The sequence below is a fragment of the Coenobita brevimanus genome, chromosome 97, assembly GCF_032717465.1.
Source record: "Coenobita brevimanus isolate Jiangsu-jjx chromosome 97, ASM3271746v2, whole genome shotgun sequence".
Lineage (NCBI taxonomy): Eukaryota > Metazoa > Arthropoda > Malacostraca > Decapoda > Coenobitidae > Coenobita > Coenobita brevimanus.
This window is the reverse complement of record NC_137050.1, coordinates 18,094,834-18,117,786: the sequence shown is the minus strand read 5'-3', so window position 1 is coordinate 18,117,786 and position 22,953 is coordinate 18,094,834. Positions and strand designations below refer to the sequence as shown.

At 44.1% G+C, this 22,953-nt stretch overlaps 2 protein-coding genes across 2 annotated transcripts in view; both read left to right on the top strand.

Moving 5' to 3' along the window:
• larp (La related protein) overlaps positions 1 to 2,484 on the top strand; it is a 163,772-nt gene extending 161,288 nt beyond the window's left edge. The window contains exon 15 of the mRNA XM_080283271.1: positions 1,576 to 2,484. Coding sequence (XP_080139397.1) covers positions 1,576 to 1,986 — 411 coding nt within the window. The 3' untranslated portion in view covers positions 1,987 to 2,484. The remainder of the gene's footprint in view (positions 1 to 1,575) is intronic.
• A 17,826-nt stretch (positions 2,485 to 20,310) lies between these two features.
• The window catches only part of ProRS-m (prolyl-tRNA synthetase 2-like protein, mitochondrial), a 147,087-nt gene continuing 144,444 nt past the window's right edge, over positions 20,311 to 22,953 (top strand). Inside the window, exon 1 of the mRNA XM_080283504.1 lies at positions 20,311 to 20,371. The gene's annotated coding sequence lies outside the window, so the exon portion shown is untranslated. The remainder of the gene's footprint in view (positions 20,372 to 22,953) is intronic.

Here is a 22,953-nt window from a genome sequence, read left to right as displayed (position 1 = left end):
ACCCAAAATATTCACCAAAAATCCATTTACCATCCTATTTCCTTGGAACTTGGTTTAAAACGCGCACCACAACAAGCTCAAACATGTCAAGCACTACACGCAGAAGGACTGGGGGTCTAGGAGCACTTTTGTGCCTAGGAAACACAGTGCCCAAGAAAATCCTCTGGTGGACATGAACAAGATGCTTCTTCCCCTTCTTCGTATCAAGCTTGGCCTCATGAAGAATTTCGTGAAGGCCATGGACAAGGATGGCGCTGCCTTCCAACACCTGTGCACTCTGTTCCCAGCTATCAGTTCTGCTAAGCTCAAGAAGGGCATCTTCATCGGACCTCAGATCCGGGAGATGCTGAAGGATGAGGTATTCGAGGGGAAGCTCACCTTGAAGGAATTGAGAGCATGGGAAGCATTTAAGGTAGTCTGCCATGGCTTCCTTGGTAACACACGGGCACTAGATTACCAAGAGCGTGTCGAGAAGTTGTTGCAGGCTTATCAAGATATGGGGTGCCGAATGTCTCTCAAGATTCACTTTCTCCACTCCCACCTCAACTTCTTCCCCCAGAACCTCAGAGCAGTAAGTGACGAACATGGGGAAAGGTTCCACCAAGATATTACTGAGATGGAGAGCAACTACCAAAGCAAGTGAAACCCCAGCATGACTGGGGACTTCTGCTGGATGCTCCTGCGCGACATCCCAGAGGCAAAGAATACCAGATCATCAAAAAAAAAACTCACTTCTGACTGTCTGTAGTGCTATGGTGTGTATATATGCTTATATCCAAGTAATTGTAATATTTAGTTCTGTCAGTGTTCTGTGTCAGTTTTGTTTCGTTTTGTAATATGCCATTTTAATATAAGAAATAAACTCATTATATTATAAATATATGCATTATAATAAAAAAAGGGATATGTGAAAGCAAAAAAACTAGAGGTGACAGAGCAAAACTGTTTAGAAATTTGAATTAAGCATATCAAAATTAGTCAGAAACACCTATTCACATGCTTGCCTCAGATTTTTTTTTTTTTTCTATAAACCAGTGTCATTAGGAGGCCAAATAAAGTGGCAGTACTGTTATAAAGTAGTTTTCTTTATATCGTGCATTAGAGGTCTTTATTTTGTTTATTATTATTCATTAATACTTTCCTATACCTTAGTCTTGCATGTGATACACCAACCTTTTCATCCAATCATCTCTTATCTGATATTAGCTCAACACCATAATGCCCAAGGTTCCTTTCAGAAACACTTTTGCTTTGTTAGTGTGTGCTCTATTCATCAATGACTCCTAGCATTGTACACATTTACGTGGCTCACTGTATAGTTCATGGCACTGGACAGGTATTTAGCTCAGCTCCATGACCCCTTCATCTTTGTATGGAACATCTTACGGGAGAAAAAGAGTAAGGTAATTAACATTTCCAAACCTCCCCTTTTGAGTTATCGAAGCTATGATGCCTGCTTGCATCACATATGGTAGGTAGTTGGACTCCCATGCAAGCATGTTGGACCCTTTGTAATTGATATATGATATGATATGGAGATATTCCACCTAATATTAGTTGCATGTACTTCTACAGGTGAGTGGGTCAAGAAGCAGACACTCAAGTGGGCAGGCCCAGTGGCAGCGAAATGAAAACTACAGAAAACCCAAGCAGCCTCAGTATAAGTCAAACTCATCTGCAGGTGCAGCTAAAATTCAGGCAGCACAGCCTTCACTTAAAGCAACAGAAAACTGTAAGGGTTCCAGTCAATCTAAAAACAAGGCTGATAATTCAAAGCAAGAAATGCCAGTAAAAACTGAAACATGTAAGCCAACATCTTGTAAATTAAATAAGGCAACATCACCTAAGAACTTTGAAACAGCAAATGCAGAAAGTATAGGAGAAGAAACAGATGTAGGGAAAACAAAAAATACAGTGACACCTCCAAAGACTGTTCCCAAAACCAATCCTGTCCCTGTGCCTCAGTCACCAAGCACCACTAGTTAGGATGTGAAGGCCAACAGGATACTGGTGTATGTTGAAATGTTCTTAGTCAGTAATGGGTTTTTGACAAAGAAATGTATATAAATCCAGGTCTGTAGATGCTAGCTAATTTCAGATGCAAGATAATGAGTTGTATGGAATTCCTGGTATGCCTGTTAGATGATATGTAAGACATTTTGTGTTAATTCAGTCTGTTGGTTATTATAATGTATATTTCACAACCAAGAAATTATTTATTTTTTTATTTGTTGATAGAGCAACAAGGAGAACTGTATTCCAGATGCTATTTTTTTCTACAGAGCCAGAATAATCACTGCTCAGACCAAGTCTCACAAAATGAGTGTTTACATTAATAACATTTTCCTCTCTGCTGGAAATAGATGTCTTAATCAGTTGCTATGCATATGTAAATACTGATATTGCATGATCCTGAATTTTTTCTTGCATGTGACATGAATGGTAGACATGAATGATGTGCCGTATTATTACTAGTTCTATAAGGTTTGCATATAGTTGTAACATTATACTATGTCACTACTAAGTAATGACATGTATAACAGACCACACTTGCACATCCTATGCCATGAGGTTATAGACTGAAATAAATCGCATAATCATGAAAGCTAAACTGATGCTAAGAAATTTGAAAACAACACCATTGTTATAATGTGCCTAATAAGTATATAAAAATTGTGTACTAGTATGTGTACTATGTATTATGTGTGTGCACACACACACACACACACACACACACACACACAGAAGATGGAGATAGATAGGGGGAGAGAGAGAGAGAGAGAGAGAGAAGCATCAGTGCTGTAAAAGCAGTGTTTGACAAATGGGATGTACAATTGCACCTTGAATGTGTCAGTGTTTATATTTATGACAGTTCAGATTCTGTATAAACTTAAATTATATATGACTTGGTCAGTGGTTTGTGCCTTAATTAGTACCTCACCAAAGCTCAATTTTTACTTTTAATCATTCACACACTATGAAGTACTTTGTGAGAACACAATTCCTGATCCAGTCTCAGATCAATTGAGTAATGCCTTATTGTATTACATCCTGGATATAAATTTGTGTACATTGAAATTTAATCCAGATCTACAAGTATATGTGAGTACAGTACTGTACTGAGATTAGGTGCTCATTTCATCAACCATCTTTCCACATTCGAGATTTTGAGATATGGAATGTTTTCCATGATTGGAGCAGTTGTTTACTTCTTAGGTTTATTTTTGTAATGTTTGTAGGCCTGAAATGTCTATATGACAAGTTTTCTTATAGATTTTATTTGTCTTTTTATCACTTCTGACATCATGATATATAAGCCACTCATCCCATAGTTGTTATATTGGCAGTGGTGTTTTATGGGGAATTTGCATAAAATTCTTCAGATTTGTACATAGGTGTTTGGTTAGCTTAACTTCCAGTTGTCATGTGGTTGCTGCACCAGTGTAGCTGCAGGGAAGCTTTTAGTGGGGGGAGGTAGGGTCTGGGCTGTCAGTGGAGAGGATGCACCATTTTATGGAGTACAGTATATGTTCATTTTGTATGAATGGTTAGTATTTGTTATATACATATGTTGCATGTGCACACATGAGTATATATATATATATATATATATATTGTTATATCCTCATGGTGCCACTGTTTTAAAATAAAAGGATGTAAATATTCACAGCTTGCAAAATTGACTGATAAATTGCTAGTGTTTGTTAATTGCACAAGGAGTACTATGGTTTCTAAGAGAGCAGGTGAATTTAATAAGGCTGTTATGTAATACATTTGAAGTTGTTGGTATGATCATGCTTCACATTTCAAAGAATGGTGTAATCTCTTATTTCTGTTATATACTGTTATGGTAATACACTTGCATTTAATTTTAGTCTCCACTTTGAGTTTAATTGGCATAATGGAAAAGTACAAAAATGTAAATTGATATGACTCCTACATGGTACTTCATATGGTTTTCTAGTGTTTGTGTGTCATGAGATGCAGTACATTGATTTTTCATGCTAATGAAAAAGCTCATATATAATAAGGGTTAGGGATAGTACAGTACTTTTACATATGGGTCATTCAGTTTTCTCATTTGCATCATGCCAAGTTGAGTGTAGTATATTAGCCATTATTACTTCTCTTGTCTCATAGCTTATTGCTGTAAACTATGTCAGTTATTAGTCAAGAAAAGATATAAAAAATACTTTAAATAATTCAAAATGTATCACTTACCGTTGGCAGTTGAATAATTGATGATAAAATAGTAGAGTGGAGATACTCTTGGTGGAAAAAGTAATTTCACTAACTATTTGGATGTTTTTATATTATTCCTGGTGTTTGCTGTAATTGTCTAAAGAGGGAGACAGAAGATTTAATGTGTCAGTGAACTACAGCAGATACTGATACTGCTGCATGTGGAGTTTGACTAGGAGTGGGATAGCCTAGACCCAGCAGCATCAGTGTAGGGTCTGTTCCCTCTCTCTAGCAGAGAATGCAGCTTAGAGTTCTTTACCATAATGTAGGAAAGCTTTTGATGATATAGGTGTGGTAATTGACCACTATCTAGGACAACTGGATGCTACACCCTAGTGAGAAAACAAAATTAAGGTGTGGCTTAGAATTGGAGGGTGTGTGTGTGTGAATCACTGTAACAGTTAATTCAGTATGACCTGTATTAATTTTGGGTCTACTGGAGTTAAAGGTATGGCTACCATAATCCAGATAATTTAAGCCATGACAAACCAACTTGTATCCCTAGCAGTATTTACAGGGTGGAACAATACCTCCATCTGTCTAGTTCATCCCCCTCCCCCCTCCAACTCTGGGCATAGGCTGCTACTGTAAATGAGCATGCAAAAGCCAATTAATATCTGTATCGGAAGGGAAAAGTTATCCAGTAATTGGAATTGGCCGAGTTTTATTTTTGTTTTTGAAGGCTTCAACATGCTTGGATGTGTTGGCCTTGGTCTCCTAATGGTAGCTCTCCATGTTGCTCGATCTGTGACAACCTTCCTGTTCAGTCCCTTAACTTTGAGGCCGCACTTAATGACCTCGTCCCAGGTCCTTTTCGGTCTACCCCTTACAACTCCACCCCCAGTATTAACACTTCTCACTTTCTGCACGCAGTTATCATCCCCCATCCTCTTCACATGCCCAAACCACCTCAATGTACCTCTCCTTATTACAATACCAATACACTCCAGTCCCATCCTACCTCTCAACTTTTCCATCGTAAACCTAGCCTCCCTAGGCCTTGCACTCAGGGATGCACTGCACATCCACCTATTCATTGTCATTTCTGTACATTTGAGCCTGCAAATATCCTCTTCCTTTAATGCCCAGATCTCACTACCATACAACATTTGATTCCCGACACATGCTGCATGCAGAGATCCCTTAGCATGTAGGGAGAGCCCTCTCAGTGTCAGGAGAGGCAACAGCTCCCTGAACTTCTTCCAACCACTTCTCACCCTAGCCACAGAGCTAGCTCTAGCCCCACCTCCAGCATATAACATGTCTCCCAAACAACAAAACTCTTCCACACACTCAAGAGACTCACCTGCAAGTTCAGTTCTTTCTCGCCTGACAATCTCCACCTGCTCTCCCCAACACACCGCACACATAAAATCAGCATTATCTCACAGTCTACCTCTAATACCACTACATCTCTTATGCACCCACTTATCACAAACACTGCACAAGATAGAATTACTTCCCACACCCTAGTGTCAAATTGCAGATGGCCACTCTCTCTCTTCTTTGACAATACCGACACCAACCCTTGATGTCATCACTTTTGTTTTATCTGCATTTACTCTTAAGCCATTGTGCCCTATATCATCTCTGCACTTCCTAAATCTTTCCTCTGCCACCCTTTCTTTCTCTGGAATCAACACCAAATCATCAGCATACAACATCTCCTACAGGAGTCCATTTCTGAAGTCATGTGAGAGGGCTTCAAGTACCATGATAAACAACAAGGGACTCAAAACTGACCCCTGATGCACACCAACATTCACGGAAAACTCATCACTCAAATCTCCGTTCACTCTTACCTAGGTGCGAGCACCCACACACATGCCCAAACCACCCTAACCAGCCACTCGTCGATCCCAAGCTTTCTCGTTGCCCACTTCACCACCTCTCTAGAGACTCTGTCAGAGGCCTTCTCCAAATCACCAAAAACAAAGTACAATTCCCTTTTCTTTCCTGTGTTTTTCCTGAAGCTGTCGAACAATGAATAAGGCATCAGTAGTCCCCCTGCCTGGCATAAACCCAGAATGCATCTCATCAATATTCACTCTTTCTCTAATCATACCTTCCAGAACTCTCTCCATTACCTTCATTATCTCATCTACAAGCTTTATCTATCTATCATTATCTATTGCCAGACGCCTTAATCCCATAAGGGGTGGCCACAAACAAATCGCCTCTACGTCACCTTGTCCCCCGCTATTTCACTGCCCTTATCCCAGCTCACACCCCCCTCTCTCTTATACCTCTTCACTCCATCCCTCCATCTCATTCATGGCCTCCCCCTCCCTCTCCCCTCCTCCACCTCACTCACATACACTCTCCTCATCAGTCTTTCACTTTTCATCCTCTCCACATGGCCAAACCACCTCAGTGTGTGTCTCCTAACGTTTCCTATCACATCCACATCTACACAACAACACTCCTTCACATCCTCATTCGTCAGTCTGTCTCTTCATGTGATTCCACATGCTTCTCTCAAATAACTCATTTCCACTGCTCTCTTGACTTCTGTCCCTCCCAACAAGGTCCAAGCTTCACTTCCATAAATTAGAATTGATATCACAATACTGTCATGTAGTAACTTTTTCACTGCCATGCTCACTTCCCTGTCTCTTATCACAGCTTTCAAGGAACCAGCAACCCTTCTTCCTTGTTGTACCCTTTCAAGCACTTCATCCTCCAAACTTCCATCCTTACTCATTACACTACCCAAATACTTAAAAGCACTCACATTTTCCATTTCCTCTTCATCCAACCTCACTGTACATTCACAGACTTCACTTCTCTTGAAGACCATAACTTTACTCTTCCCAATATTCACCTTTAGATTCCATTTCTTATACACTCTCCTAAACTCATCCACCAAGCCATGCAGCTCCCCTTTGTCTTCACTTAACAACACAGTATCATCTGCAAACAATGGTACAGGGAGTTTCCAAACACTGCCCTCTCTCATTAGGGCCCCTCCAGCATCCGCTGCCCTATCTTGTATATCTTTTATAACCCCATCCATTTACAGGTTGAACAACCATGGAGACATGACACATCCCTGTTTCAATCCAACCTTCAGGTAGAAAAATTCACTCAGTTCACTATCCACACGCACTGCAGCCTTAGCACCCTCATACATACTCTTCAATGCATTCAGCAACTTCCCATCCACTCCATATATTCTAAATACTTTCCACAATCCATGTCTATCCACCCTGTCATATGCTTTCTCCAAATCCATGAAGGCTGCATACAACTTCTTTCCCTTCTCTAGAAACTTTTCCACTAAAAATCTATGAATGAATGTCTGATCTACACAACCTCTTCCCTTCCTAAAACCTCCCTGTTCTTCTCCAACTATTTCCTTTGTTATTTTCCTAACTCTGTCAATAAGTATCCTATCATATACTTTTCCTATTACACTAAGAAGACAAATGCCCCTATGATTACCTCACACTTCTTTTTCCCCTTTTCATTTGTACAAGGGAGTAATTATACCTGACTTTCAATCCTCTGGGACTCTACCTTCCTCCTAGGCCAATCTGCACATCTTCCACATCCATTGTACTTCTATCTCTTCTCCATGCTTCAGCATTTCACCACACACTCCATCAATTCCTGGGGCTTTCCTCATTTTGCCCCCCCCCCCCCCCCCCCCCGTTTCCTCGCTCGCTGTTGTTGTGGGGGGCTTCAGAGATGTCAATTGGGTCTTGACAAGTAGGGGAGCTATGGTGGGGTCTCTACTCTGCCCTCTTCCCTCTCCTTGAGTCCCTGTTGCTGCGTCAACTAATTTTGCAAGGCTGTTTTTCTTGTTCTATTGCTTCGTCCTTCCTTTTCCCCTATCATCGCCAGATAGTGGAGGCCTTCTGGTGATGATACTAGTCTCCACCCCTTTTTTTTTATTTCGGGCAAGACTGTTTCCTCCCCACGTGTTTGCCATGCATGGCATCGTGTGTATTCCCTGCACCCCTTTATCTGGGCAGGGTGCAGTTCCTTGTGGTGGGCAACATACTTCTTTGGTAGGGGGGTTGCGGTAAGACGGTTGGTCTAGTGTGGCCTCGCTGGGCAAATCGGTTGGCCGTGTGTTGGCTCAGTCAACCTCGGCTAGGGTCAGGTGGGCACTGCATTGGTCTGCGGCTGCCACTCCACACCAAACCGTGTCTGCGTATAACTCTTCCACTATCCCTGGAGCTGTTGGGTGAGTTGGGCCCAACTTTAACCTCCCCCCGTTGGACTCTATGGTGGGTGGGATGGTGAAGTCTACTATTTTAAAGTGTTTGCATACAGTTACTTCTTCTGGCCTGATTATGGTGACGGCCCAGGACTCCCTTTTGACTGTGGCCTTGACTCCTTCCCCTCCTACACGTTCGGTCACATTAAACACCCCATCCTCCTCGACTGCTGTGTCTTCCACTCCTCCAGCTTCTAAATTGTCTTCTTCAGTCAGCCCTTCAACGGTCATCACACTTCATCCTTACCTTCTTGCTTCACCTCCTGTCTCTAATCCTTCTATGTCCTCTGTCTCTCTCGTGACCTCGTCCTTCTTCCTATGTTCCTGCCCCTTCCCTCACCTCCTCAATATTCGGTTCGCAGACATGGTCAAAATTTTTCAATGTCCACGATACGACTGATGACCTCTCACTCCACCTCTCTCTACTTTGACAGTTAGGCAGGGATGTCACCTTCTTGGCCCGTCCGAATGGTTCTCGCCTCCTTGTCGATCACAGTGCTGCCCAAGCCGAGAAGGTGACATCCCAAGTCAACAATGCAGGACAACCCATCTCCGTCCCCAGATATTCAACTTAATTCCGCCACTGGCATTGTCCGTTTACCATCTTCAATGTCCTTCGGCCAGAGGGCTTTCACAGAATGGTCTACTGACATTGAGCTAATCCATTCAGAACATCATCATCCAATATGCTCAGTGCATTGTTACACAAATCCTCCTCACGGACGCCCACAAAACATCATTATCCATTAAGCTCAGTGCATTGTTATACAGTTCCTCCTCGTGGACACCGACAAGAACCAGCTAATATCATAAAAGTAGTCTTCTGCCTCTCATGATCTGCCCCCCCACAATCATTATTGGGGCATTGTTCTCCAAGTACGTCAGTACAGTATATTCCGTCTTCTCACCAATGCACATCTTGTTGGCGCCTTGGCCACCCCGCCAAATACTGCCGATCATCTGCAGTCTGCACCAACTGTGCGCTGGCCAGTCATGCCTCCTCAGACTGCATTTCCACCATCCGATGCTGCCCTAACTGTCAGGGTAGCCACTCTGCCACCTACTGACAATATCCCTTCTACCTCTTCAAAGCAGAAGCGTCCAGCATCCGCTGAAAAACTGGCCTCTCCCTTCATGAGGCATGTTGCAGAGTTTGCGGCCTTGGTCACCATCCTAACGTTACCTAAACACGTGTAGCCCGTCCTCCTTCCGGAGTAACTTCTAGTACCGGTACTATTTCTTCTTCCCCTTCTGCACCTGTCTCTGTATCTGCTGTCCCTCCTTCCTCTCCTCCCACCTCTCGCTTTGTCATAACGCCTGTGACTGTTGTCTCCCCTTCCTCCCAGTACTCCTATTTCAACCTCTCCTTCCTCTCTACCTAAACCCCCCTCTACTTCAGTCCTCCCCTACAGACCCCTCTTGTTCCTGTCTCTAATTTTTTCTCTGTTGTAGATTCCTCTACCCCTACCTCCTCTCCATCCCCTTCCTTACCTGTTCCCCCTCCTCGTCCTTCCCCCATTCCCAACCTCGTCCATCCTCTCACTCCTCCAGTTCTGTTTCTCAAACCCACCGTTTGGCGCCTCTGGCCCAGTGTAACATCCAACCCCCGTCCTTCTCTAGTGGTATGCACAGACTGCCCATCGCATCAGACCCTAAAGCCTTTTCTGCCCATCCTCCTACTTCAGCTCATAAAGTCCGTGTGACAAGTACCCGCCCCTCCAGACCTACACACCCTGCCTTATCGAAATCCACATCTGAGCAGTCTCCTCAGTCCTGTCCCCAAATCGTTCCACCACCGGTTACTTGTGGCACGAAATCCTCTGGCGATGACAATGGTGAAACCATCCCCAAGATTATGGATTACATTTTAACATCCACACCAGTTTCAGTGATCAATACTGTACCCTCTCCTTCCACCCTCCCTGTTAAATTCATGTGCCTCCTGACCTCCCTCCTTCACCTTCTGTTCTCTCCTCCTCTTTGCCACCCTCCTTTCCCACTTCCAGTACTCCTTCCCCTCTATCTCTCCCTGTGCCTCTGGGCTATGGTGACCATCCCACTCGGCTGCCTATTCCACCTCTCTCCCCTATTCCTACTATCGTACGGACTCGGTAACGTATGCTACTATTCTATATTATATTTTACTTCCTGTGTATTATATTTTACTTCCTATGTATTATATTTTACATCCTGTGTATTTTATTTTACTTCCTATGTAATATATTTTACTTCCTGTGTATTTTATCTTTAGTATTCATTTCCTTTTATCTTTCCTAGACTCTATATTTCTGCTGGGTTTTATTTGGGGTTTTAAAGTTTTAATATGTCTATTTTACAATGGAACATACGAAGTTTTACGGCCCATCACAATAACCTTCGCTGTCCTCTTTCGGTTCACTGTCTGTTCAGAGTCTGTTTACAAGAACCCCAGCTGTCTTTACCTCTGGTACCTATACCTGGCTTTTGTTTCTTGTTCTCTCCTGCTTCTCTTTCTGTTTCAGCTATCTATCTTAGTCCACCATACAGTTCCTCTTGAACATCTGTCCATTAACACCACTGTTCCATGTCATTTTATTCGTGTTATTCTCGGATGTTGGATAACTGTGGTTTCTATTTATTTCTCTCCCTCTCAGCCTATTGATTTCTCTGCCTTATCTCTTTTATTATCCCAGTTACCCACCCCAATTTTATTGTTGGGAGGTTCTTTATGGGGAGATGCCATTACTAATTTGCCTGGCTGCCACCTTGAGTCTTTTATTTTTAGTAATGATTTATCCTTATTGAATATGGGAGTTTCAGCGCATTTTGACGCTAAAACGCGTACTTTCTCCTGTCTGGATCTCTCCTTGTGCTCCCCTTCTCTTTCTTTAGATTTCCATTGCTCTGTACTTTTGGACGTTGTATATAGTGATCACTTTCCTATCAGACTTACTACATATTGTCCCATACTCAGACCCCTTCGATGGTGTTTTCCGAAAACTGATTGGCCGTCATTTACTTCTTTAACTATTCCTTCTGTACCCCATTCTTCCTTCTCTACTGTTTTAGATATGCTCACCTGTTTCAATGTGTTAGTTCTGAGTGCAGCTTTGACTGTGATTCCTAGGTCGTCCCGTCCTTTTACTTCAAAGTGTGTGCTTTGGTGGGATTTGGATTGTTCTGTGGCACTCCGTGTTAAACGTGCATGTCGGAAGAGTTACCTATGCAAACGCGACACCCTGGATGAACAGAGTGCATTTCTGCTGTTTAAAAAGGCCTGCGCTTTTCTCTGTAAGATTGTTAAATGGGCTAAATGCTGTAGCTGAAGGTTATATGTTTCCACCATTACTACCAATACACCCATTGCTTCCATCTGGAAACGTATACGTAAAATAGCCAGTAAGCATCTTCCCATGCCTTCCCCTGTCCTCCATTTGGATGGGGAGTCAATTGCAGATGCTCATCTAGTTGCTAATGGCTTAGGTCTTCATTTTAGTAATATTAATAGCAGCTCTCATCTCGCCTGACTTCCATGCCCTTAAAGCTGCTACTGAATATACGCCTGATGTCTTTAAGCTGTTGTCTAGTCAGTCGTATAACGCGCCATTCACACTCCATTAATTGTCCTCTGCCCTTCGTCTTTATAAGAATACTTGCGAGGGTCCTGATGGCATACACTATACTGTAATATGCTCCGCCACCTTCCTCCCCAGGCCCTGGCCTTCTTATTAGCTATTTATAATCGTATCTGGACAGAAGGTGTTTTTCCTCCCTTTCGTAATGCTGTCGTTCTCCCATTTCTTAAGCCGGGAAAGCAAGGCCATGCCCCTCAAGATTATCGGTCCATTGCTCTTACTAGCGGTCTTTTGCAAATTGTTCAAGCATATGATAAATCATTGTCTTATGTGGCTCCAAGAATCCAAGCAGCTTTTGTCCTCTTCACAGTTTGGTTTTCATTCAGCCTTTGCCACTCAGCAAACTGTTGTCACTGTTCTTTGACCTTTAGAAGGCTTATGACACAACCTGGCGCTACCATATTTTACACAGTTCATTCTAGTGGTAGTTATGGTAACCTTGGGGTTTTCTTGAAGAATTTTTTATCAGCTTGTTTCTTTAGAGTCTGTGTTCAGCATACTTATTCAGATCCATTTCCACAATACGAAGGTGTTCCCCAGGGCAGTGCTCTTGGCACTACTGTTTTTTTTTTTTTTTTTTTTTTTTTTTTTTTTTTTAATGGGATTGTTTTTTGTCAGGTGCGGGTAAGGGGATGGGTCTGTTATGATGTGGCAGGGGTAAACCAGTTCTGCTGTCGGGCCCTGCTGTGGATGTCACTGCTTGCATTGCGCAGTTGACCCTTGTGCGGTGTGATGCGGTGAGGATCTGTCCGTTCTCCCCTTTGGGGCTCAGATGCGAATGAATGTGTTTGAATGGATGAGTAAATGGAGAGTGAGTCGTCCTGTCTCGGCTACCTCCCTTTCCTTGGGGGAAGCAGCCTAGGTATATAGATAGATAGATAGTTTTTTGTCTCCCAGTTGGTGTTCGCTCTTCTTTATATGTAGATGATTTTGCAATATATGCCTCAAATTCTGATATCTCTGCCCTTGGTGCTTTTATTCAACATGTGGTTTCTGCTGCCTCAGAATGGGCTACTTCTGATGGCTTTCGGTTCTCTCCTCGTAAGTCTCATGCTATTACTTGTTCTCATCTTATATCTCAACCACCTCTTTTTCTCTATGGCTCTCCTCTCCCATCCAAAACCTCCGCTTCCTTTTTTGGCCTTCTTCTCAACTCCGTCTTACTTGGAAGGATCATATTGCCTCCTTGAAAATCTCAGCCTTGCAACGCCTCCATCTCTTACAAACTTTGTCTCATGTCGTGGAGTGCTGATCGAGCTACTCTCCTTCATCTCCATATTGTTCTCTTTCTCTCCAAACTTGATTATGCTTGAAAATTCTATTCTTCTGCTTCAGACATTGTCCTCCAGTAACTTGATTCTGTGCATCATCATGGTCTGCATCTGGCTCTTGGCACTTTTAAGTCCTACCCAATTGAGAGTCTGAATGCTGAATCAGGAATTCCATCACTTTTCTGCTGTCGTGCTCTACTTTCTCTTCGTGCCTATGCTAAGTTGCACTGTTTTCCTCATACCCTTTCTGTACTTCCTCCCAGTCTTGACTTAGACATGTTTTCCACTCCTAGGACCAAGTCACCTTTTGCAGTTTGAGCTTGTACTCTCCTCTCGCACTCCTCCCTTATTGCTAGTAATGTTTTTTTTTCTTTCTGCATGTCTTTTTCCCCCGTGGCTACTTCTGCGACCCCATGTTTGTCCTTCCATTTTCCGTTTCCAGTTTTCTGACCATCTCTCCCACTGTTCCCCTGCAGTCCCTATATATACTGGTGGTTAAAAAAAAAACTGCAGGTGTTGGATTCGCGATTCTCTTTCCTGACACATTTTATGATTTTAGCCTTCCTGTTTATGCGAGTGTTCTAACAGCAGAGTTATATGCCCTCTTGTTTGCATTGCAGTATATTTGTCGTGCCTCCTCTCCCTCATTTGTGATATTCTTTGATTCATATAATGCTCTGTCCCTTCTTTAGTCACCTTCTGCTTCTCACCTTGTAGTCCATCGTATCTTGGAATGGTTATTCCATGGTTATTCTCCTTTCGTCTTAAAACAGTCCAGTTCTGTTGGGTCCCAGGACATGTGGGCATCGTGGGCAATGAACGTCCTATCAGTTGGCTGTCATGGCTGTTGCCAGAGATGCCTCCCCTTCCTTCCTCACTGCAGTCTTTGATTTTCTTCCTGCCCTACTTTAACACCGGTGGCAGTGTTGCTAGGAATGTATCGCTAATAATAAACTACTTGTTGTTAAACTGTTTATTTCTCCTTGGTTAACCCCTTGCCACCATAATAGGAGGTGGGAGACTGCTTTAGCTCAAATTAGAATTGGTCATACTAGACTTACCCACTCTTATTTGATGTCTGGTGGTCGCCTTCCTCTTCATACTCATTGCAATACCATTCTCTCCGTACGCCATATTTTCCTTGATTGTACTCTTTACACAATACTGCGACGTATATCCTACTTTGTCTCACCTCCAACATCCCCCCCTCCTTGCAGACTTTCTCTGAGAATCACCATATTTTTCCTTCCATAATATCATGTCCTTCCGTACCTCTAATGGTCTTCTTTCTGACATCTAATTCCGTTCCTTCAGTTGCCCCATCTGTAATAATATGATATACTTCTTCCATTGACCCATTTCTTTCACGACGCCGTGTCTGTGCTCTCAGCCCACCCAGCATACATAACTTGTAGCCGATGATCCGGCTTTGTGCTGTATTTTGGCACTAGGTTCCTTTTGTTCTTTCCCCATTTTGACTTTCTTCATTGCTTCCACAACTTCCATCCTGTTGATTTCTTCCTCTCTTCTCACATCCCTCCTTCTCCCAGCCATTCCCCAGCCACTTATACTCGCTTTACTTTCATTCTCTATGTTCAACAATTCCTTAAAGTGTCCTCTCCATCTGCTCACATTTTCTCCCTTCTCCACTAGCAATCTACTATTTTTATCTTTCTTTCCCCAACTAACTTCACCGCCACCTTGTCTAACTCTCTTTACCTCTTTCCAGAACATTTCCTTACATTTCCTCCACCTTACACTCAAATTCCTTCCAAATTCCTCATCTACTCTCTTCTTTCCCTTATCTTCTCACCTCTTTCTTCCTCTCTACATATAACTCTTCTGTCTTTCAACTTCTTCCACACCCCTGCTTCTCATCCACTCATTACTATATATGCTTCCTTCTTTTGTGCCACAGCCTGTCTCACCTCTTCATTCCACAATGCTGTTCCTTGCACCCCCTTTCGTCTTCTCTTCACCCCACACACCACCTCACATGCTGCACAGATTTCTTCTGTGAATATCTTGCACACGCCTTCCATGTCCCCCATCTGCTCCAAATCATATTTACCCAATCACTCCTCCACTCTTCAGCCAATCATCTGGGACAACACATACATAATCAAATTTATTAGGTCAGTGACTGACCTCATTCCTACATCTCATGAGGCTTTCAGCATTTCAGCAGTCAACCCAGACACACCTGCTGCCTTCCCTACCTGCATCCTGCCTATTGCCTCATTCACAGTGGCAGCATCAAAGGCCGAAGGCCAAACACTGGATCTGCTGACTCCAAACCTTCCCTGTCCCAGTCAAACTTCTCATTCAACAACCAGCTATAATGCTCTCTCCATGCGTCTTTAATATCCTCACTGTTCACCACTACCCATCCTTCATTATCCTTCACACACTGCTCACCTATTGTTATGCAGTGTAACCTGGGCTCAGCTTCTCGGGGCCAGGTACGGTGTGGGCCTTGGGTTCTTTGTTCACGACCGGATCAGAGTATGCAGACAAGGAGGGGAAGTCCAAACGCTGACTGATCAAAGGCCCACATATTAACAATAGAACAAGTTACAAAACAATATACACTACAGTCCGTGACCAAACATAGTAAACACAAAATATTTACCAACACAGAGAAATATAACCTACACTTACACAAAGTAACTTCACGATACAATACGTGTATACAACATATATCAGATTTGTCTCATAAACATATGCACAGAGGTGGTAGTAATACAACACTTCCCTTATTGTCTATCTCGATATACACAGTCAGAAATATATTCTCATTCCATATCTCATCCATGTGACATAGACATACCTTATACGAACTATACACATCCGCGTGACAGATGGGACATAGGCTACTTTATGTTACATCCGCGTGACAGGGACGGAGAGATATATCAGTTATTACCTACGCGCGTGACAAGGACGGAAGACACTGTGGTGACACAGTATTCTTACGTGACTTAGACACATAGTAAAACCCTTGGCATATTCACTCTGTGTAGCCGGGGTAAGACTGAAGAGGAGGAGGTATGTGGGGTATATGACAACTCGGGGACCGAGACACAACACTGATACTTAAGGGGAATTCCGGTGTATTGCACTGGGAGGGGGGGGGGATCACACCTGGGAGCCTGCCGGGGCCTCTCACCTCTGTACCAACACTAATGTTCAACGTGAGTCTTCCTGTGCATATAGTTCAATGCACAAAAAAGGGGGGAAGGGGGGAGAGACTACTGGGGGAGGTTGATTTCTCACAGGGTCTTGAAATTGTACTGACAGCGGGGGTAACACAGTCAGCGAGTCTTTCTACTCACGGGTACAGGTGGCAAGGGGAGCTGCGGCATGCCGGAGGCGGGGGGGAACCACACTGGCAGCTGGTGGTGGCTGGGCGTAGGGGGCGGGCCGTCAAGAGTGTGATCCCGGTGTAGGTCACTGCTGGGATTCCCACGGGTCCTGCTGGAACTAAAGAGTGGGGTGGTGGACGGCCCTTCCTCAGTCGGGGCCCTGGGAGAGGGGCGGCCCTCGGGACTAGGGCCGAATAGGGCCAGGAGGCGCGCAGCACAGCGCCTGCCCTTCACCGTGGTGGGGGTCCTGGGAGCAGACCTGGCTAGGCCCGGGCCAAGGGTGGGTGGCAGGTCAGGTAGGACCCTCACGGAGCTGCGGTCCCGTCCAGAGGAGGCGGCCATCAGGGGTTGGCTGCGGCCGCCTGCATCAGGAGGAGTCCGGCAGCTGCAGCGGGTGGTAGGGGTGCCTCACCGACATCAGGGGCTGCGGTCTCACCTTGGGGAGGACGCCGTCAATGGTGGTCTGTGGCCGCTCGCTCTGAGGGAGTCCGGTAGCATCTCTCGGGGGCAAGGGTGGTGCCGCAATGACAGGATTCTTGGCCTCGGGGTAGTCTCGCCCTGGCTGGTCTCTGGTGGGGTACATGCAGGGGAGCACTTCCCACCCTCCGTAAGGGAGGGGTGCCTCGCTCTACCACTGGAGGGGGGGGGGGCCGAGCAAGGGGCATCACCCTCAGTAGGAACCCCTCGGGCTGCGGAGGGGGAGCGACCAGAGGTCTGCTTCCTGACTTGGCTGGCCTGACGGTCCCTGCCAGAGCTCTGTGCTGGGGCACGAGAGGGAGACCCGGTGGGTACTTCTTTGGCCAGACATACCTGGTGGGCACTGCCTAGGTTCCTACTTGGGGCAGTGGCTGAGGGAGATCCAGAGGACACTTCCTCGGGTGGCCACTTATCCCAGGGATGACTGGAGAGGGAGGCCGGGTGGCTCTCCTGGATGGCACCACAGGTTCAGAGGACTATGTACTCCTGCTGTCGGGGGCTGCTGCAGCGAGGGGACGACTGGTGGTCTGTCCCACGTAGGCAGTTCTGGTGGATGCTGCCTTTGGGCCCTCCTCCCTCCTGGGGAGTTCCAGCAAAGGTCGTCTGGGTGATGTGCTGACGTCCTGGCTCCCAAAGGTGGGTGGCAGAGGCAGGAGAACCAGTGATCCCTCCTCCTACAGTAGATCTGGAGGACACTATAGTGCTGCTGCTCCCCTGGAGTGTAGCAGGATGTGAGGCTCCGGTGGAGTCCCCTCCTCTTGTGAAGGCCAATCCGGTGGACGCGGTGTCCGAGGGCCTGCTTGGGACTTGACTGTTGCAAGTCACACCCTGATTCTGGTGAGTTCATTCTCTGTTGGAGTGTAGTGCACTCAAACTGCGTACTGCCCAGTGGTCCAGCTGCGAGAAGTTCGTTAGGTCATGGGGGAGATAAGTCGTTCCTGCTCCAAAGGCAGAACAGCCTCCTCCTCATCTCCCTGTGGGGTGGGGGTCACCTCCCTATACCCTCCTCCTGGGGTGGTGGTGTCCGGCTTATCCCCCTTTACCTGATTTGCCACCTTAAATATCATAGTCTTCTTTTCTACATGATTTAGGTTATCAAGTAAAAGTCTTTGTGACTCAGACTTTGCCCTGTATACCTCTCTTGTAGTCCTATAGCTTGGTACCCTTCTTCCATTCCTGGAAAAGCTTTCTTTTCTCCTTAACTGCAGCTTCTACACCCTCATCCCACCACCAAGTTACTTTATGTCTTGGTGGGCCTCTTGTCCAGCTGCATACTGCATCATTAACCCTCAAGAGGTTGTTCTTGAGGGCTCTGTACTGTTCATTAATGCTTGTCAGCGACTCCCTGTTCAGCCACCACTCTCCTCATCTCACTATAGAAAGTATCCCTTACGGCTTGGTTTCCAGCTTCCGTATTTTCACCTTAGGTACAGTCTTCAGCAAAAATTGAGCAACCAGCTCGATGAGCAGGTTGGTATATGTGGGACCACCGCACCCCCAGTTTCACCCCCCTCCTTCCTCATTCCCATTCATTCTTCTACCCTATGCCCTCCCCACATTCAAGGGTAAGAGAGTAAGGCCTACTCGCATTGTTTCAACCATTTTTCCATCATTCATTTGTTTTGGGAAATAATGGTTTTGTTATGATAATGAATAAAAACACATAACATCGTTTTACTCCTTCGCACCCTTTTGCGGGAATGTTTGGCATCTCTGGGAGTTCTCAGTTTGTCTCTCCACACACTCCTGGGAGGCGGTATCGGGGACCCTCGGTTACGAGAACGGGTTGTGAGATGCACGTCTGACTTTATCCGAAAATCTAGACAGCTCTCCCGCATATAATGTGAGGCCCTAAACAGTTTGCATTGGCAGGGCATTGGGCCATTGTTCTGGCCGTGACCCTTAAACCCACAAGAAGAAGAAGTTCAGCCTTCAGCGGGTTCACAGACAGTGCTGCCAACCTTGGGGAAATATCCCCAGATTTAGGGAATCGATGGTCCGAATGGGGAAATGGGGAAAATGTCTCTCAATTTGGGGAAATTTGGGCGTTAAGAATTTATTGCGTAAATAATGCAATTTATCGACCAAAAAAAAAAAAAAACAATACTGAATACAAAATGTGCTTATAAGAGAAAGAGTTGACACTTTATTTACCAGATCGGAAGAAATTCAGTCTGCAATGTGTGAATATCATGATACTGTGTGGGTGTGAACCTGAACCGAACAGGTCATGGATTGTCCAAGCCTGATCTAGAAGCTTTTCAGAAACGTTGCTTATGGTTCCTCATTGAGAGTGTAAATCAGATATATATGAGATTTCCATTTAAAAGCTTGATACTCAAGAACATCAGCTTCATTCATCCCAGAGTAGTCATGAAAAGGAATGTAACCTCCATTGCACCACTAGCTAGTTTAGTTCCTGGGATAATAGGGCATGATCAGTTGAATGAGGTAGACAGGGAATGGAGGGTGTTGAGAAACACTGAACTTAATGTTCCAGATTCCACTGATGTTGAAGAGTTTTGGCATATAATTAAAGAAATGAAGAGTGGTGATGATACACCAATGTTTCCAAATTTGTCACTTGTTTCTGGTCTGCTCTGTTTTCCTCATTCAAGTGCCACAGCAGAAAGAATTTTCTCAGCTGTGAACAACTGAAAACAAAACAGAGGAACAGTCTTTCAACCAAAACACTTGTAGGATTTCTCCATTCCAAACGGTATTTGGGGGATGCTAGATGTGGCACTTTTTCTGTTGATGACAAATTAATAAGTAAAATGAATCTAGGGATGTATGAGCGTGATGCAAGTGAATCGGATTAATCAGCAGCTAACATGATCTTAGCCTTCTTTTAACCAAGAGAGTTTTTTCCTTACAGAAATGTGAAGCAAAGTGTTTTTATTTATGTTATATTTGTGCAGTGTGCACATATGTATAAAGTAATGCAAATAGCTTGTACACACTCTTGTTTGTAAAAAAAAAAAAAAAGTATCTTTCCATCCAGTTTTATGTTTTCTTTCCTACCATAAGATACATTATTATGAGATGGGGAATTCTAGGGAATTTTTGCTCGAGGATTCAGGGAATTCTGGAGCACTTTGGTTGGCAGCACTGTTCACAGACTCAGTTGTCGTTGGATGTTACCCCTGGTCGTGTTGTTCACCGCCTAGGTTTCGGGTACATAAGCTATCGTCTTTCATGTGATATCAGTCCACTGCGCTGTTTGTGTCGTGTTTATCGCAGTGGTCGCGTTTTGTTTTTTACTGGGTAAAGATACGCAAATTTATATTCCTCCAGTTCGTTTACTGACTTTTTCTGGATGATAAATTACCTCCTCTGGTAGAAAAATTTCTCGCGAACTAATACATGGCTACTAGTTAGAAAATATCTGCTCAGACCAGTTTCATCGAAATAAGAACACACTGCAGAAAAGAAGGAAAATATCTAGCTGAAACAGAAATAGTAAATCCTCAAGACCTAAGTGCCCTAAACTTCTTTCATGACAATATTGAGTGGGATAAAGTCAATGGAAACCTATTGCACCTAAATTGGGACCTGGCCCTGGAAAACAAAGATGTTGATGGTGCACTAGAGACATTCCTGTCTACTCTCCTTCAAGTGTGCAAGAACTGGATACTACCAAAGAAGACAGCTGGATTAACAGATCACTCGGTCCAGACAACATAAGTGCAAGAATATTGAAAGAACTCAGGAACAACATAAGTGTAGTACTTGCTGATCTGTATGAAACATCGCTCAAAGATGGAAGATTACCCCTGGACTGGAAGTCAGCAAATGTAAGTGCAGTTTACGAGAGGAGAAAAATCCGATGTCGGTAACTATCTCCCAGTGAGTCTGACATGCATCACTTGCATGGTTTTGGAATCCATTTTGAGGGACCATATCATGCATCATATCACACGCAATGGATTGTTCTTGGATAGATAGTTTAGATTTATATTAGGGAGCATAAGTATTCTGCAACTACTACATATGGCCAACAGATGGTCAAATACTATTGATGAAGGCGGTGAAGTAGATGCAATATACATGGATTTCCAAAAAGCATTCGGCAAAGTGCCTCATCGACAACTGCTAAAGAAGTTGACGGGTTATGGTGTGAGTGGCAATATTCTTGGATGGATCACTCCATTTCTGTTGGGAAGGAAGCAAAGAGTTCAAATTAATGGAACTTTTTCAGTGGAATACCTCAGGGAAGTATTCTTGGAACAGTGCTTTTTGTTGATTACATCAACGATTTGCCAGAGTGTGTACGGTCAGATATATACTGTATTTGTTTGCTGATGACACAAAGATTTATCATGAAATAAAGACCGAGGAGGACAGGGACATTCTCCAAGAATACTTAAATACCCTGCTGGAATGGTCCAGAAAATGGTTAATGCCATTCCACCCACAGAAATGTAAATGTATGAAGCTACATGGTGGCTTGCAAACAAGAGATACAAAATATTACATGAAGAGGGAAGGTGAAGGTGAAATTGTAGTGGAAAGAACCCTGAAGGAGAAGGACCTAAGAGTATTGATCGATGGGCGACTGACATTTGGGGATCACATTCAGGAGAAAGTGAATAAGACCAACAGAATTATGGGAATGATATGGAGATCATTCGAACACCTGGATGTGTCAACATTTAGAACTCTCTTCAAATCAATTGTGCATCCTCAGGACCTGGAATATGCTCAATTGGTCTGGTCACCATTCAAGAAAAAAAAAGACATCAAGGCAGTGGAAAATGTGTTGCGCAGAGCCTCGAAGATGGTCCCAGGACTAAGGAACTTTAGTTACGAGGAGCGACTAAAAAGACGACCTCCCTACAATGGTATACGGTAAATTTTTAGAAGTAACCAACGTTTTCTTTATTATTTTTATGGTTTCCAATGCAAAATACCTTGTTTTAATTAGTTTTGACCATTTTGGGGGAAAATTCACCCTTTTGTAATTTTGAGTAAGATTTCCAAAAGTGGGTTAATCCCCCCAAATCAAGATCAAAATCAATTGAAAACACACTATTCTGCATTAAACTAACTTAACCTAACCCAGGGCCTGACATAGACCAAGTGCAAACGCATGCACCAGCCAATATGGCACGACATTCATCTGCTACTGAGAGATAGCCTAACCTAAGCCACTACATGACGACCCCTACAAAATTAGCTCCCCCCAACTCACACTAGGCTTAAAAGGTAAGTCTTGGTTAGAATAGTTCAGGGACGTAATATAATGAAAATCGGTAACATTGGTTACTTCTAAAGGTATACCCGTACAATCCCACCGTCGACATGGTGCCGACAGTACAAAACGTCTTGAGTAATCCCAGTGACATGATGGTGCTGACAGCAAAATTTAAGTGCTGTAGCGGGTCTCTAACTGCTTCAATCTAGCTAATTTTTTGCTAAGGAGTACCATAGCTTAGTGTATTGGCAACATTGTGCACAACCACTTGTAGCACTAAGTTTGGTTCTGCATGGCTGGGTGACATCAGTGTGCCACTGTCTGTCACAGAATTAGAATGTCGTGGAAGTCACGCCATTTTTTCCGCCTCATTGAGTTGGAGGAGGTGGTTGAAACTGTCACATGGACCTTCTGTTCCTTCATTTAGTGATTCTATAGAAGAGGAAGACCTGGACAACTCTTCTGGGGTGGAATATGAGCCAGTGGAGAAGGATATTGAGAATGGGGATTCCCCCATTCTCTCTCATCCCGCCCAGCTGGGTGGGAAAACGCAGTTCACGGC